This window comes from Macrotis lagotis, chromosome 6 (assembly GCF_037893015.1).
Source record: "Macrotis lagotis isolate mMagLag1 chromosome 6, bilby.v1.9.chrom.fasta, whole genome shotgun sequence".
Classification (NCBI taxonomy): domain Eukaryota; kingdom Metazoa; phylum Chordata; class Mammalia; order Peramelemorphia; family Peramelidae; genus Macrotis; species Macrotis lagotis.
This window is the reverse complement of record NC_133663.1, coordinates 68,525,186-68,542,374: the sequence shown is the minus strand read 5'-3', so window position 1 is coordinate 68,542,374 and position 17,189 is coordinate 68,525,186. Positions and strand designations below refer to the sequence as shown.

Sequence of the window (17,189 nt, the reverse complement as noted above, 5' to 3'; positions counted from 1 at the left end):
GCTAAGGTTGGATATAAAGATGGGTATAGCAAAAGCAGCCTGTGATCTGATTGGAAAGAAGGTGGGAGGAAAGATAAAAGGCAATGGGAAATGGATTTGGGCGGAAGCAAGGGGGTGTCATGTCCCAAGTCATGTCCCTGACTCCCTTCTCCAATATACCCATAGCCTTTATCCTGTTGTCCCCATAAACTCGAGAGTCAACACAGACAAGGAAGTCGTAGTGGGAGACTTTCTCTTCCCCAAGAATGTGAGTGGGGCTGGAGAGTCATGGGAGGTGGACAGATGGAAAGGACTGGGAAGTGGTACCTAGGGTGGGGATGGTAGAATTAGAGAAGGGTTATCTCTTAAGAAGAACAGTACCCATGCATTCTCCATAATGCTGGATGGTATGCCTTTGACTCATCACATTCAGAGCTGAAAGGTACTTACAAGGTCACATATAGGAAATTAAGTGGTACTGCATTTGGAGTCAGGAAAACCTCAACTCAAATCCTATTTTACCTATGTGACCCTAGGCAAATGTTTTAACCTTTCTCAGCTTCAGTCTTCTCATCTATAAAATCAGCCTAATTCCCAGGGTTGTTGTAAGGACCAAATGAAGTAACTTTTCAAAACTTGGAGCTATATAAATATTATCATCATCACCATCATAACCATCATCATCCTCATCCCATCATCTTTAGTGCCATAGTTATAATTTAGTCCATCTTTCCCCCTCTCCCTTTTACTGATGAGAAATTTTAGGCCAAGAGACTTGTGACTTGCCCAAGTTTACACAGGTAGTAATAGAGCTTATGTGACTCCCCTAACAAGTCTTCTTTCAGTAGATCTCATTACCTTCTCCTGCTATCCTTTTGTAGACCCAGTTTGTATTGTGTCACTTTGTAATGTGCCGGGATCCAGACAACTTCCCCTCTCCCAAGAAGTTCCTGCCACAGCGATGGTTACGGAAAAACCAGATTGGGTTTGCAGGAGGCAACCATGCCTTTAGCTCCATACCTTTTGGCTTTGGGCTCCGAGCCTGTCTGGGTCGTCGAGTTGCTGAGCTTGAGATGAATTTGGTGTTGTCAAGAGTAAGGAATTGTGGAAACTGATGGACAGAGTAATAGGAAAAGTTTACTGTGGCTGATGGAGGGGAGAATCAAAGACAGAAGAGGGATGGGCGGGTCTAGTGGAGGAGAAATCAAAATATAGGAGAAGATTAAAAAGGATTGATGGAGGAACTGGGTGCAAGGAGAGAAAGGGAAGGGTTAATGGAAGGGAAACTAGTGGTAGAAGAGGGATAGAGAGGGGTTAATTGAGAGGGAAATGGGGGACAAAGATGGGAAAAGGCTAGTTAGCGGAAGAAGAGATATAGATATGGATAGAGAGTTGATAAAAGGGAGTAAGGCAGAATGAGGGCAGTTGATATAAGAGAGAATCAGGGTCAGAATAGGAATGGGGGCATTAATTGATGGGGGAGCCAGGGACAGGGCAGGGTCTGATAAGGATTAATAGAGAAGAGATTAAGAGAAAGGATTAATAGAGAAGAGATTAAGAGAAAGGATTAATAGAGAAGAGATTAAGAGACTTTGGAGAAATGAGGACAGTAGTGATACTGCTAATGGAAAGAGGATTCATAATAAAGGTCAGTAAAGGAATTGGCTTGGTATTCATGGAGGTGGGAGCTAAAGGTGGGGTAGCTCTGAGATGAATCCTCTAGGGATTACTATGGTTTAAGTCTCAGGATGAAAGGCTTTAATGGAGGGCAGTGGGGAGAGTAGACAAAGGTAAGTAGGTTGAAGTCACTAATTACTTTTTCCCTTCTCTTCATTTGTTCTCAGATCATGCAGCAGTATGAGATATCTCTAGCTCCTGGAATGCAAGAAGTGCACCCCTTGTCACGAATTGTCTTAGTGCCCGACAAGCTGGTTGGCTTGTGCTTCCAGAAGAGGCGCTTCTGAGTCATGGGGCACCCTCTTACTCTTAACTAACCAGATTCCTGTTTCTAAGGAAATCTCTAAACTCAGACCTTAGTTTCCACTGTGTACTTAGGCATACTGCCAGTCCTAATTGTAATAAACTCTTACCTGAAAGATATAGGAATGGGAAGACCAAATTCTTGGGTTCTACTACCTTTGTTGGTGCCTGCTCATATCTCCCTTCTTTGATGTCCTCGGTCCATGGAAAGAAAACTAATAAATTGACTTTCAGTAATGCTGGAATCGCTTATTATTATTTTTTTATTTTTATTTTTTTGCAAGGCAATGGGGTTAAGTGGCTTGCCCAAGGCCACACAGCTAGGTCATTATTAAGTGTCTGGGGCCAGATTTGAATTCCTGACGCCAGGGCTAGTGCTCTATCCACTGCGCCACCTAGCCACCCTCCACTGTGCCACCTAGCCACCTAGGAATCTGCTTATTATAACTCACTCATCCCCCTTCTACATTTTTCTCCTCAGTTCCATAGGTCTGGTGATGACAATGACAATATCTTACAGGAGCATAGATATAGCATTTACTTTTTGGCCTTACTCTCCCAGCATCAAATACCCATTCCAAGTACGTTCTTTCCTATATACCAAGGGCAAAGCCCAGTCTATGTGACAAATGTGACAGCTTTTGTAATGGAAATTTTCATTTCAAAGATAAACCAAGAACAGAAATACTACCATTTCACCCCCAGACCCACCCCAACACTCCTCCTGATACTACTTTAGTCTCTGGAGAAAGTGGGTTCAGACAATGCAGTTTCTATGTAGTACTAATTCTACTAATCTCTCATTCAAATTCAGCTTCACTTCTGGATGAATATTCATCTCAGCTGCTCCCATGCCTAGGCTTTGGAGATCCTAAGATTCCTTTGCCGATCCAAAGCGTGGCTGGTCTCAAAATCCAGGATGGGCTTGTTACTGGGCTTCATGAACCTCAAGTAGCTCCCTTTTCCACCTTTACTCCACCATCTTGGTTCTGCCCTTGGAAGCTGGTAATTCACTTTCCTGACCTGTCAAGGAACTCAGTATAACCTTCAGATGAATCTTCTTTGCTTAACATGAAGGAACAAACACCAAAGCAAAGGACCAAGGATTATATTCAGTGTCAACATGTCGGCCTTAGATGGGGGGACCCAAGGTCTTTCCTTTAATAGCGTTCAACTGAAAGGAAGAAGGATGAGGCTGAGTAGTGCCAGCTGAATTCCCCCCTACACACACACACACACACACACACACACACACACACACACACTCTTTGCATGATCATATAAAGAATGGGTTCAGTGGACAATCCTATGTTAGTGTTTTCAGTATGACAAAATATTTAATGTTTCTTTTACATAGAAACATACAACTTTAGAACTAGAAAGGATCCGTGGTTAATTACCTTACCTTTGCATTTGGAACCCCAAAATTGTATCATTGACTCCTCAGAAAGGATTTGTTTGGGTGACTACTTCTAATATTTTAGCTCATGAATCCCCAATGGAGTGCTTCTCATTAATAATAAGACAATAGACTAATTTATCTCTTAGAAAAGACATTTACTTAAATGGCATTACAAAGGTGGTAGTTGCAAAGTATTTCCTCCAAAGCACGAGGCACACCTTCTCACAAATATATGTGTATATAGACATATATATACATATACATATACATACATATATATATATATATATATATATATATATATATTGGGGTGAGGAGTGAGTATAAACCTATATAATAATGGTGATGAGATACTCATGTAAGGGAACATATGGTCAAGATAGTTCATTACTCTGGAACTGCAGGACTTAGATATCCTTTCTTTTTATAGAGAATCCTTACAGAGTTACTGTTAGGCACAGAATCAGGGATGGCCAAGTTACTTTGCTGCCTCCTCAAATGGTATAACATGTCATTTGGATGGTTGACTCAGCTTATTCCTCCTAGGACATGGATGACCATATCAATGATGGCCTGGGGCAAACAAATCATTTAGCTACTTGCTGAACGGGCTCCTTATCAGATTCAGCTAACTCTTCATAGGGCAGAGTGTCTTTGCAGGCTTATCTGCTGGACTCCCAGGGCCACTTCTAACTTCTGGTTTGGCTGGTTACTCTACTCTTTCTGCTGAAGTGTTATAGCTCTCTTTTCATATAGAATATTATTATACTTTCAGAAACCCTTATTCTAGGAGTAATAAGGGTCACTTTCTATTACTACTTTAGGACTGTAACCCTGAGATTTGTTATCTCCCAGAGAGAAGGTATAAGAAGGATAGATTTTTCTTTTCCCCCCATAATTCTGTAGGTTAGCCTACTTTTACTTATGGTGACCAGTCAGTTATATTTCTCAGGTTACTGCTGGAAACTATACTAGATAAGTATCTGGAGACAAAGAACTGAGGAAATATGTGCTATCAGGCAAATTCATTCTTTGCTGACCTTTTGATATTCATTTAAGTTGTTTAAAGTCTCAAGGTTATACAGAGAACTGAGTCAAATTTTAAAAAAAGCCATTTCCCCAACTGACAAATGGTCAAAGGATATGCAAAAGCAGTTCACAGATGAGGAGATCAAAGCAATCCATAGTCATATAAAAAATTGCTCTAATTCATTACTTATTAGAGAAATGCAAATTAAAGCTTCTCTGAGGTACCACCTCACACCTCTCAGATTGGCCAATATGACCAGAAAGGATAATGATCATTGTTGGAAGGGTTATGGGAAATCTGGGACACTAATACATTGTTGGTGGAGCTGTGAACTCATCCAACCTTTCTGGAAAGCAATTTGGAATTATGCCCAAAGGACAACAAAAATGTGCATACCCTTTGATCCAGCAATACCACTACTGGGTCTATACCCTGAAGAGATGATGAAAAAGGGTAAAAGTATTTGTCCAAAAATATTGATAACAGCCCTGTTTGTGGTGGCAAAGAATTGGAAATCAAGTAAATGTCCTTCAATTGAGGAATGGCTTAGCAAATTGTGGTATATGTATGTCATGGAACACTATTGTTCTATTAGAAACCAGGAGGGACAGGAATTCAGGGAAGCCTGAAGGGATTTGCATGAACTGATGCTGAGTGAGATGAGCAGAACCAGAAAAACACTGTAAACCCTAACATCAACATGGGGGTGATGATCAACCTTGATGGACTTGCTTACTCCATCAGTGCAAAAATCAGGGACAATTTGGGGTTGTCTGCAATGGAGAATAATACCATCTGTATCCAGAGAAAGAACTGTGGAGTTTGAACAAAAACCAAGGACTATTACCTTTAATTTAGAAAAAAAATGATATCTTATTGTCTGATCTTGCTATCTCTTATACTTTTTGTTTCTTCCTTAAGGATATGATTTCTCTCTCATCACATTCAATTTGGATCAGTGTATACCATGGAAACAATGTAAAGACTGGCAAATCGCCTTCTGTGGGGGGTGGGGGGAGGGAAGTAAGATTAGGGGGAAAATTGTAAAACTCAAAATAAATAAAATCTTTAAAAAATAAAGTCTCAAGGTGTAGAAAGCTAGTTGTGCTAGTTACAGTTAGTTGTGCAGTGGATAAAACCTATAGTCAGAAAGACCTGAGTTCAAATTTGACTTTGAATACTTACTAGATATCTGACCCTGGGCAAGTCACTTAACCTCTGCCTCAGTTTCTTCATATGTAAAATGAGGTTAATCATAGCATCCACCTCTCAGGATTATTATGAGGAACAAATGAGTTATAATACCTATCATGTCTAGCATGGTATCTGGTTAATAGGAAATGCTATATAACTTTAGTTATAGCTCTCTCTCTCTCTCTCTCTATATATATATATATATATATATATATATATTTCTATTCTCTCTCTCTCTCTCTCTATATATATATATATATTTCCATTTCCTTCTTATTTCTTTTCCCTTCAAGACATGAAACTTTGTGGAAATATAAATGGGGAACAGATTATATAGATTATACAGATTATACATCATAGTAATGATGCTTTAAGGGAGGTGGGACAGGTATTATTTCCCCATTTTACAAATTGATTTGAAATGAAGGAAGCAATAAAGAATGAAATATGGTATGATGATGGATAAGAACCTAAGATCTTGGTGCTTAGGCCTGGTTCTGTGACTGATTTACTGTGTGGCCCTGAACAAGACTTTTCTGTTCTCTAGATGATCATTTTCTCATTCATAAAATGAAGTTTGCCTATATAATTTTGAAGGACTCTTCTAGTTCTTAATTCTAAGTAATCAAAGGGACAAAGGGGTCAAGTAAAGACTTAGGTAAAGTCTCAAAACAAATTAGTAGCAGACCTTTAACTACTATCCAGGTCTCCTAACTCCCAACTCTAGCTTTATTTCTCCTTTTTGTTTTTGGATTTTGTTGGGTTTTTTTTTTTAATGTGTTTTTGAGGCAATGAGGTTAAGTGACTTGCCCGAGGCCACACAGGTAATTATTAAGTGTCTGACATCAAATTTGAACTCAGGTCCTCCTGACTCCAGGGCCTATGCTCTATCCACTGAGCAACCTAGCTGCCCCTATTTACTCCTTTTAAAGTACTATCTTGATTTTTTTCCTTTCTACTCAGAACAACTCTTCTCCCCCTGCTGCAGGCAGACAGACAGACACACACACACAAAGAGGTAAATTTCACATGGATAAGACTTTAATACTTTTGTCCCACTTATGAGAACCACAAAGAACTGTGTACAAACAGAATAGATTGAGAGAGGAGGAAGTTTTCCAATTTCCAGTGAGAAAACATGATGTTGAATAGTCCTGCTCTCTCCACTGAGGAAGGACTGACCAGAGACTGTGGCAGAGAAAAATTTCTGGCCATTGGGGTTTGTAAATGGAGGAACCTGGAAAACCCAGGGAGTTTCTTCATCTATTAAAATGAAGATGATAGTTAGTATTTGTCTGGTTTATAGGCTTGTTATGATGAAAGAGTTTTGTAAATCTTATAGTGCTATAGATATTTTTATTTCTTCCTTGGAGACTTAGGAAGTATCACATTTGAAAGCAGAGTGGAATTTGAAATCTTAACTCTATTACTTATACACATGTGGTCTTGGATGAGCTATTTATAGTAATTTCTGTGAGCTTCTGTTCCCTCTAGTGTAAAAAAGAGAGGTTGGAGGAGATGTTTTTAAAGGTTCTTTCCATCTCTAGTCTCTAAATGGATGATTTTAAATCTAAGGTCACTCTACTGAATACAAGGGAGAAAGATTTGGCCTCCCAGGCAGAAGGTTAGAAGATATGGCTGGCATCTGGCAAGAGGGCCTTGCTCTCTCTGTGTGCATATACATCCAAATTATCAAACATGTCAGTCAAACACCTTTTTTTTTATTTTTAACCTTTTAGGAGGAAGTCACCTCTCCACATGGGTTGACCCATCCTCTCCCTTCAAGTTTATATTTGGTTGTGGAACCTAGAAAAGGAAAAAAAACAATAGAGAAAAAGTACCCAGCTCAGTTCCAGGAAATGATGATGAAGAGGATCAGGAGACTTTGGGCAAGAGGCATGAATAGGGTCTCCCATAGAAAGTCTGTGATGGTGAATATTTCTAGGTCTTGGGGATGCTCAGGGAAGAACACGAGAGGCACACACAAGAATCACACTCTCTTCCCACTGAATGTCCATTTGAACCAGTACCATGGATGCCCTTATTTATTCATTTTGTTCCTCAGAGAAGGAAACAGTCCAAATATAACAATGTCTAATAATTCAGTTCTCTTGACAGTCCTACATGACTGTTTCTACATGAAAGTCAATCTCAATAGAAAAGACATGGGGCTTTTTTATAGATAAAACTCTTGTACCCACTCTTTTAATGTGAGTAGGATGACATGGGAATATCTCAGGTCTTTCTCTTGTTCCTGAGAAGTAATAGCAGGACCAGATTAGAACTGGGCATTCTAGATCTTTCCCTGGGTCTAGCCAGGTCAAGTGGACTGTTACAGATAGAGGTCTGGGACTCCACAACTGTGGCTCCATACTGATACCCACCTCCTTCAATACGAAAGTGGAAGGATGGGAAAGATCATGGGCAAAGATGGATGAATGAGAAGGAAACATGAGAGCCCATCCAGAAACCAAAGGAGTTGGGCCCCTGTTTCATGTTCCAACAGTACCAAGGGGGGCTCTCAAACCCTATAGTCAGCCCCAACCTGGGACTGTTGCAGATAGAAGGACAAGGATTAAGGATATGGGGCATTCATAGGGCTAAGAATATCCTCTAATGATCCCAGTGCCGAAAGGTCAGGGAGTTCTCAATTTTGACCTCTGCCATCCTGTGAAGTATCAACCTTTTTCAAAAGTTTATGGGACTGGAACTTTGTTTGTATTAGGGAAGTACAACTGAGGATCAAGATGCACAGCCTGTCAGGGAAGAAAAAAAGGCAAAACTTCCAAGTAGATAAAGTTGCTTTCCTTCTGGCTACCACTGCCCTCACCCTTGGATTCTCTACTTCAAATCAGGTTTTGGTGCACCTTTTCCCAGGCCAGACCTTTTCATAGAAAGATCCTAGTCTAGAGTAAGATTTGAATCCCAGCTCTGCCATTGCCTTGGTTACCTTGGGTCTCAGTTGTCTCAGTTATAAAATGAAGTTGTTGGAGGAGATAATCTCTGCTATCTCACTCAGCTCTGAATCTATGACTTCTATTAGGTAGGAAAGGGTCTGATTCGTAGATCAAATTCCCTCAAGAAGGAATTTAAGTCAATATTCTTTTTAAGCCTCATCTCTTAGGAAGGATTTGTCCTGTGAGGAAAGGAATTTCAGGGAACAGATTTCAGACTTGTTTTGAGAGGTATGGAGAAGAGTCCTTCCAGTGACCCTGATACTAAAAATATGAGGCTTTGCTCCTTTGTTTTGATGACTGACTTCCCCAGTTTCCTTTAAATCTCAATTAAACTTTTACCTTCTACAGTACACCTTCCCTAATCCCTAATTCCAGTGCTTTCCCTATTTAATTATCTCCTATTTATCTTGTTCACCACTTCCTTTGTTTACATTTGTTTGCATGTTGTCTTCCCCATTAGATTACAAGCTTCTTGAAGCCAAGGACTGTCTTTTGCCTCTTAGCACAGTATCTGTATATAGTAGATGCTTAATAAAATGTTTATTGAATTGAATTACTATTATATTAACTCCTCAGCTACTCCATTTCTGGTACTTCCATGAAGCCAACATAGAACAATTTTAATGTGGTTATTTGGGGTGTGGGGAGAGAAACCCCAATACCAAGTCAAAGTACTCATTCCAACCCAAGTCAGCCTTGTTCAGCAAGCTTCATAGTTTCCATGGAACTTTAATTGGCCCAGAATAAGCCTGTTCCTCCCCGTGCTGAACTTCAGCAAAGAGGTGTGGGAATAGGCAAACTTGAGAGGGTCAGTATTGGAATTAGTAAGCAAGGGAACAAGAGATAGATGAGAAGAAGAGCTGAACATACCTGAGCAAGAGAGGATTTGGCTGAGAAGGACTGAGTGAAAGGAGTGAGCTCCTCTCTTCCTTCCATCTGGTTTGGGGGGAAGGGTTGGGATTTGAAGTATTGTACAAGGACGTTGGGATTCTCAGGCACCAAGAGCATCAATGCCAGCAGGGCTGAGCACAAGGGCTTGGAGGATGTCAGACAGGGAAATGACACCTAACAAATGCTGGGATTCATCCACCATCACCAGTCGATGAACCTGTGGGTATGAGGACTGGAATTAGCTGGATATGGCTGTGACCCAATCATGGCCATATAATTATGTGACCTCATAATTCTAGCCTTGATAGGAGAGTCAGTATCTCCATGTAGTTCAGCAAAGGCAAGATGGAGATGAAGTATTAAGGGATAGGGTACCTGACAGTCATGAACTGGGAGAGTTGTGGCTACCATGTATATAGTGATGGGATGGTCAAAAGTGGCTTGGCCCTCTTGTGAGGTCAGAGTGGGCACATTAAGGGCTCAGGGTCTCCTTAAGGGTGATGAAGCTCGGTGTGAATGGGGGTAGAGGGAAAGGATATTGTGGAGTAGTCACCTGCTCACGGGCGATTCGGTCAATGACATCACCCAGGCTTTCGTAAGGCTTACAGGAAATGATGCCCTCCAGACAGAGGGACCTCTGCCTCAGTGCTTCCCCAACACTCATGTCCAGGTGGTTGTAGGTCTTCTGGGCAGCCAGGTGCTAGGAAAGAGAGAGAAAGCAAGAAGGGGAAAGATTGTCAACACTCACAGACCTCTGCAGATTTCCACCTAATGAACTCTATCCTCTAAATTCCCCTTTCCCAACTCCCAACAACATCTCCTTTTTCCCTTTTCTGTTTTTGGTTGTTGTTTATTTCTCCCCACTTTATTTTATTTTATTTTTCAATTACATGCAAAGGCAGTTTTCAACATTAATCCATTTTCAAGCTTGTAAATTCCATCCACATTTTTCTACCACACTCCCTTCCCTCCTCCCTCCCAAGTTGACAATCTGGTAAAAGTTGTACAAGTATAATCATGTTCAACATATTTCCATATTAGTCATTAGTCAAACACCTCCATTTTTCAACCTCAAATCTCTACATTTTTCTCAGCTTCGTTTAGCAATTTACTCACTATGACATCAAATCGGGAATAGAGGCCCACAACCTGTCCTGGATTGGAGGAAGAAAAAAAAAAAGTCAGATTTCTAAGGAGTTTCTCAAAATAAGAGCTTAACACCAACTATTTTTTTTGGTCAATTAGGTGTGCACAGAGTACTGGAAGATTCATATTCCTGAGTTCAAATCTGGCTTCAGACACTTCTGTGTGATCCTAAATAAGTCACTTACCCCTGCTTGTCTCAGTTTCCTCATCCTTAAAATGAGCTGGAAAAGGAAATGGCAAACTACTCCATATCTCTTCCAAACAGCAATCATTATTTCTTTGGTGAGAGCTTTTTTTTTTATTTTAACAAAGCATTTCCCTAGACTCACAGAATTTAGAAGCTTCCAGAAAGCTTAGACATTATTCATACTGAATCTTCAATCTTAGGGATGAGGTCTTGGAGGCTCAGAGGCCAAGGTCACACCCACAGTTAGCAGCAGAGCCTCTTTATACTTAACACATACATATTATTGTTTTGGATCTCCAAATCTCAACCACCTCATGTAAGTAGGTAAAACAACTATCATTTCCCCTGATTTACTAATGGGAGAATGTGAAGTCCAGAGAATTTATGTGGCTGATAAAGACACATGAACTTGAATGCTGGTCTCTTGACTCTTCTAAATTACAGTATCTGGACCAGGGAGGAGTTCTTAACGGGGTCCATGAACTTAAAAAACTCCATATAGTTTAATGATGTTTCAATATAATTGGTTTCCATTATAATCTGATATCTTTTATTTTGTGGATCTTAAATTCTGAGAAATGGATTTAGCTAGGCTGCTAGAGGAGTCAAACACACACACACACACACACACACACACACACACACACACACAGGAAGAACCCTATTTCTAAGATGATTTTAATATTCCTCTGACCTCATCATGAAGGACTAAACTAAAAGCCAGTCCACCCTCCCCACTAGTCTCTTTCCAAAGTCTCCTTCTGAGCACCACCCCCTCCCCATGACAAAGATACCGGACTCATTAACCACAGGTAGTGCAGACACTCGTCGATCTACAAAAATATCCAGTGCAGACAGGATCGGGGCTGTGTCCAGAACCACAGCCAAATCTCGAAATGTGCCGATGCCCAAGTCTTGGATAGATTTGTAAAGAAACTGTGGCTTGGGCAGCAGTGCACCCTGGGTATAAGAACAGGTTAGGGGATAGGGAGAAGAGAAAAAGGCAAAGATCAGGAAAGAGGCCTGAGCTCCTTCCCCAGGAACTAGTCCAGAGACCCCAGTGAGCTAGCTCAAAGACTCCATGTACCTTGACTTTCCCTCCCAAGGTCCCAATTAGGGATGCTATACTAAGAGGGTCTTGGAAATATTGGGCACATGCAAGTCTATGTAACTGGAGGTAACAGTAAGAAGGAGAGCAGCTTGGAGCCTCAGGAACCCACATTGGGCAATGTGCCCCACAATGCCTGGGTGGGGTTAGAGCCTCCCTGCCCCTATTCCAGAAGCTCTCTGAGCTTTTCCAGGTCTGAGTAAGGTCTTACAAAAATATGCAAGAACTTGAGCAGCCTCTTGTGTGTAAGGATGTGAAGCACATTGCCAGAGACAGGATCCAGAACAGGCAGGCGGTGAATCCGGTTCTTGATGAGAGAATATACTGCTTCAAACAGGCTGGGGAGTGTGAAAGAATTGGAGGGTTGGAAGGGTGGGGAAAGGGGGGGTTAATTTAGAGTTGAACCCTGGGCAAGACTTAAAAAAAATAGCACATTTTAAATTTAATAATGAAAAAATTACTGTTGCCTTTATTTATGAACATATATGGCAAATAGGGGAGGATTGGAGTTTTTATTTTTTAAATACTTAATAGCATTTTTTCAATTACATATAAAGAAAAATTTCAACATTCATTTTTGGAAAGATTGAGTTCCCAATTTTTCTCCCTCCCTCTCTCTCTCTCCTCCCTCTTCCTCAAGACATCAGGTAATAAGTAAGGAAGGTTTTGAGGAAAGGTCTCTCCTAATACACACACACACACACACACACACACACACACACACACACACACACACACACTGGGGTTCAGGATCATTTGTATTCTTTGCTTTCAGAGTTAAGGAGATGAGCCCAGAATCAAGTGGGTCTTAAAAAAAGGGAGACCCTAAAATATATTTGAAGACAATATTGGGGAGGAAGAACTACCTGTCATTGGGTGAGATGGAAACCAGTGGTTTGAAAGAGCCTTGAAGGTAGATCTCTGCAGGAGATAGAGAATGGAGTCCAGAGAGTTGTATACTCTTCTCTGAGGACTCCCATGGACCTTTTCCCTCCCTTATTTCCCCAGTCTCCCCATTCCCTTTTCTGTACTTCATTCAAAAACAGAGCTTCCTTAGTCCCTTCCCTTTGGATTCCCGAGTTATCTGCTTACCCCTCCAGGTTTGTATTGTGTGTTCCTCGATTTCATAAATCTGAACCTAGAGAGATAGCCCCTTCTGATTAGGTTTGAAGGAACATTCAGGCTTCCCAGTCCCCCCACCCCCCCAGCTTTCTACTCCCTTCCTTCAATCCAAATGAGCCTTGTGTTCAGGACTCACCAAGGGTGATCTGTAGTAACGATGGAGCACCAGGATGAAGTCTGTGATAGTCAGCATACCTAAGGAAGTGGGGGAGAATTATGGATCTGGGCAGCCTGGGAACTTCCCCAGTCCTGGTGCTCCTGAGAAGGCAGGGGCTTTATCTTATCTTTGTTGCTTCCTCTTCTCCTAATGCAGTGCCTATTCCAGAACTTAATGTATGTTTGATGAAAGAATACATGAATGATTGATGCTCCAGAAGTGACCAATCTAAGGCTCAGGTAAAGATCGCAGGGTATAGGCACTTCTGGTCAGTGCTTATCATTCTCATACCACTTCCTACATTGAGTTTTCCTCGTTTCCTTTTTTCTCCTTTCTCTTTTTCTTTCCCCTTCTCTTTTTTCACTCTTTTTTCCCTCCTCTTCCTTTTCCTTCTCTGCCTGACAGGAGAACAGAATGTTAGGGGCTTACTGTCATTATAGCCCAGAGTAGAGAGGTAGGTTGCTGGGTTGTTTTCTAATCATGATTTCTATTATATATATACCATCAGAGGATTATAGGATTTAGAGTGGGGACCTGGGAGATCATTCATCCCAACCCCCTTTTATTTTTTGCAAGGCAAATGGGGTTAAGTGGCTTGCCCAAGGCCACACAGCTAACCATTTTTCAAAGAAAGAAACTAAGTCCCAGAGATAAGTGACTTGTCAACTTGAACCAAGTAGTTAGATGGTTTAGGTAAGACTTAGGTCTCTGAGCTCTACTGAAGAGAATACTCCAGATTTTTCTCCACCTTGATGTGAATGTGCTCCCCTACATGTCTTCACCAAGACCTTCCCCTTCCCATTCATAGTCTTTGACTTACCCACAAAACTTTGCTTCTCGTTGTCCCACAAAGGGGCTGCCCGTACCCCATTAGCCACAAGAGCAAAGAAGGCCTTCTTGATCTGGGAAGAAAGAGAAGGAAATGGTGCCATCTCTTAGTCAGATCCTACCATCTTGAATTCTGCATTAACACTACTGCTCCATCTAGAGGTCAAAAATGTTGCATTCATTCAAGGCCTTCACCCATATGGCCCTAATTTATTTTATCATCCTGTTCTCTTTTGTAGAGTCTCTGTTCTGGACAATCTGGCTGACTCTTTTCTCCATTCTTTACCTGCCCTACTCCTGTCTCTGTGCTTCTGCTTACTCTCTTCCTCATGCTTGGGAGTGATTTCCATTTATTAATGACTCCCTGTTCCTTCAAGACCTTGTCCATGAAGCCTCCCCTGACCTCAGCTCTGAGGTAACCCCTATTCACATTTACCTAACAGAGCCTACAACTACTCTTTCTGTTGGTCTCATTCTTATTTACTATAGCTATTTGGGTGTTCACTTGTCCTTGTCCCCTTCAGATCATAAACTCCTTGAGAGGAGGGCCTATGTTTTATCTCACTTTATGCCTTAATACTCCCTTGTTGGATTTAAGTACTTTTTTGCAAGGTCCTCCTTGTACCTTTTCAACTACTTAAATAGCCAACTTCAGATTCCCCATCGGTACTGCTGGGTAAGTTGGGGAAGGTATGTATTTTAGAGGAGAGAATGGGATAGAGGGTCAAGGAAGAGTTTAAAAGGCCATTATAGATAAGGGGAAGGGAGTGAGCCAGAAGGGAGGAATGAAAAGGATTTTGTAAGGCTTTGCCAGGGAGTACCTAGGGTCCAAGGTGGGAAGCTTTGTTTGAAATACTCAGGGATCCTAGAGATCTAGGAATGCTTTTATCTAATTATGGATTTGGGACTCTAGGGTCTCAGGGAAATCTAGGAAGAGCTTTGAGTGTAGGTTTGGGGCTCCAAGGAGCACAGGGAGGCCCTCACCTCCAGCATGGTATCAAAAATGACCAGTTTTGAGCTGGTAGCCATGGCATCATAGCAGTTGTGCTCCTGCATGAAATGCATGTAGATCTGGGACCCAGGGTGGAGCAGTTCTCCATCCCAGCCCAGTTTGGGCAGGAGGATCTGTGGTGATGGACTTCGGGTCACTCTCTCTTGAGTCTCCCCTTCCTGCCTCACTGATAAAGTCTCTGGCTCCAGAGCTATGGCTCCTGATGGTGTAGATGTGAACTCTGGGCACAAGATTGAAGAGTCCAAGTCTATGGCTTCTAGCCCCCAGCTAATGGAATCAGATCCTGGGAATGTGGCAACTTGGCACGGGGATGTATCTTCTGAGGAGGTAGACGCAGACTCAGACTTTGCCAGGATACCTGCTGAGAAGATGATGATAACATCTTACATTTACCCCGATGCTTTCTACTTCACCAGCATTTTTTTAATTAACATTTTTTTCTTTCAGCAATCTCATGAAGCATTGGTTATTATTATTATTATTATTATTATTCCCATTTTACAGATGCCAAAACTAAATTTCTAACTTGTTGAATAAATTGAGGTTTGAAGATATGAAAAAGTTTGCCCAAGATCATACAGCAAACTTACAGAAGAACTGAGGCTAAAACTCAGGTCTTCTGACTTTTCTAGTCCAATGAGGTTTCCACTGAGTCAATTTCTCTCCCAAAGGATGAAACAAAAACACTGGTTAGGTCCTAGTCCTGGATTCTATAGGAAATCAGAGACATTCTAAGCTTCACCTGTCCCTCCTCTCCCTCTACAATGGGCTCATGCCTCACCCTGTGGGTTAGCTCCTTTCTCCAGGATAGGGGGGTCTCCTTCCATGGCCTCTTGCCTTGTCCAACTGGAGGCCTTGGCTCCCCTGTCTTCACAGCTCTTCTCTGGATTGGTATTCTTGCAAGGCAGTGGCCTAGAAGGGCTGTCCCCTGAGTAGTTCACTTCTGTATGAGGAAATAGAACTTGGGTAGAAAAGGGAGAGCCAGTAGAAAGAAAGAAGATGAGTGAAGAAGAGATAAGATGGAGGAAAGAGAGGGAAGGAGAGGGAGAATAGATGGAACAAAGAGAAAGAAAAGACAGTAGAAGGGAGAGGAAAGGGAAGGAAAGACATAGTGGGCTATAGGGAAGAGGTAACAGGGATAGCGGGTTTTCAAAGCAAGGCAAGGTGAAGTAAGAGACTTAGGAAATGAATGTGGGGCCAAGCAGCTCCTACCCACCTGGTTGTTCCACTATGTCGCACATGGTTGTTTCAAGACAAGGTCTGTGAGAAGAAGGCAAGGTGAAGGGGAAGGAGAGTATGGCAACCCAAGCTGCCCTGAGCCCAAGGGACTGCAGCTGTACCCCACCCTCTATCCCTGAAGACTCCCTCTCTTCCCTCCCTGGGGCCCCTGTACCCAAAGCAGGGTATGTTCCTGTTCAGGCTGCATCCAGCCAGTGTCGAACTGACTAAAACTGTGGCAGAGACTATTCTGGGCCCCAGTGCTTGGCTCCCTGCCGCCACCAGAGGATCAGTTTCTCTTTGGCTGAATGTCAAACCAATGGGAGGGAGGGGTTTCTCCTAGCCCAGCTGCCCCAGGCCTGCCTGGGCCAGCAACCCTGTGGACACTGGCCAGCCTTGGAGACAGGGAAAAGCATACAGGTGCTTTCGGGTGGGGGAGGGGGAGAGAAAAACATTCAGATTATCTCTGGAACCCAAGACACCTGCTACAGACTTTCCCAAGCATTTCTTCTAGGAAAATGTAAAGAAGATTGATACAAGAGTAAACCACTTCACAATAGGAGGCTGTGAGAAATGAGAGATGGTAAGTAATTGAGGTGGGAGCTGATAGAGCTATTCAGAGGTGTACCTACCCAGCTTGAGATGTTCCTTTCCTTGGTGAGTGACCACCCTCACCCCCTAGTGGGAAGGTGTCAATTTTGAGGTGTAAATAGGGAGATTGAGTCTGGGGAAAATAGGAATTGGGAAGACAGGGAGGCATTTACCTGGGGGTGGGTATAGGATTTGCCTAGAAAACATAGTAGAGGAGGGGAATGGAAGGAAGATGGTAAGTAAGAAAGCATCTGAACTTCTAGGGCAAGGGGTAGGGGATGAGAAGCCTTATTATAGGCAAATAAATAGAAGATAATAAAAAGTTCTAGAAGGGAGGACACTTTTAGGAGGGGTATGGACTTTAGTGCTTTGAGAGCCTTGGGGGCT

The 17,189-nt window shown here is 42.1% G+C and overlaps 2 protein-coding genes across 4 annotated transcripts in view; one reads left to right on the top strand and one right to left on the bottom strand.

The window, feature by feature from the left end:
• Positions 1–2,196, top strand: part of CYP27A1 (cytochrome P450 family 27 subfamily A member 1) — a 36,398-nt gene extending 34,202 nt beyond the window's left edge. Inside the window, exons 7-9 of the mRNA XM_074191341.1 lie at positions 166–247; positions 861–1,073; positions 1,824–2,196. Coding sequence (XP_074047442.1) covers positions 166–247; positions 861–1,073; positions 1,824–1,943 — 415 coding nt within the window. The 3' untranslated portion in view covers positions 1,944–2,196. The remainder of the gene's footprint in view (positions 1–165; positions 248–860; positions 1,074–1,823) is intronic.
• Positions 2,197–6,618: 4,422 nt separating this feature from the next.
• PRKAG3 (protein kinase AMP-activated non-catalytic subunit gamma 3) lies at positions 6,619–16,412 on the bottom strand. Of its 3 annotated transcripts, none has more exons than XR_012469399.1 (13): positions 16,210–16,412; positions 15,775–15,936; positions 14,966–15,354; positions 13,974–14,055; positions 13,133–13,191; positions 12,967–13,012; positions 12,741–12,795; positions 12,086–12,212; positions 11,561–11,726; positions 10,550–10,587; positions 9,987–10,133; positions 9,413–9,650; positions 6,619–7,391 (listed from the first exon to the last, which is right to left on the bottom strand). XR_012469399.1 is itself a non-coding variant. In XM_074191340.1 (12 exons), the coding sequence occupies exons 1-12, from the start codon at positions 16,232–16,234 to the stop codon at positions 9,534–9,536; spliced, it is 1,413 nt and encodes a 470-aa protein (XP_074047441.1). In that variant the 5' UTR covers positions 16,235–16,412; the 3' UTR covers positions 7,402–9,533. The 3 variants fall into 3 exon arrangements, 1 of the variants encoding a protein (XP_074047441.1); XR_012469400.1 differs by having other exon boundaries at positions 14,966–15,351; XM_074191340.1 differs by lacking the exon at positions 6,619–7,391 and having other exon boundaries at positions 7,402–9,650.
• Between the last annotated feature and the right edge of the window lie 777 nt (positions 16,413–17,189).

Bases quoted from the DNA above. Each gene is read 5' to 3' on its own strand.
- PRKAG3 (XM_074191340.1), bottom strand. From the start codon at position 16,234: ATGTGCGACATAGTGGAACAACCAG. The intron at 15,355-15,774 runs GTGAGGCATGAG...TCATCTTCTCAG, and splicing joins GAAAGGAGCTAACCCACAGG to CAGGTATCCTGGCAAAGTCT. The intron at 13,013-13,132 runs GTGAGTCCTGAA...CTATCTCTCTAG, and splicing joins GTTACTACAGATCACCCTTG to GTTCAGATTTATGAAATCGA.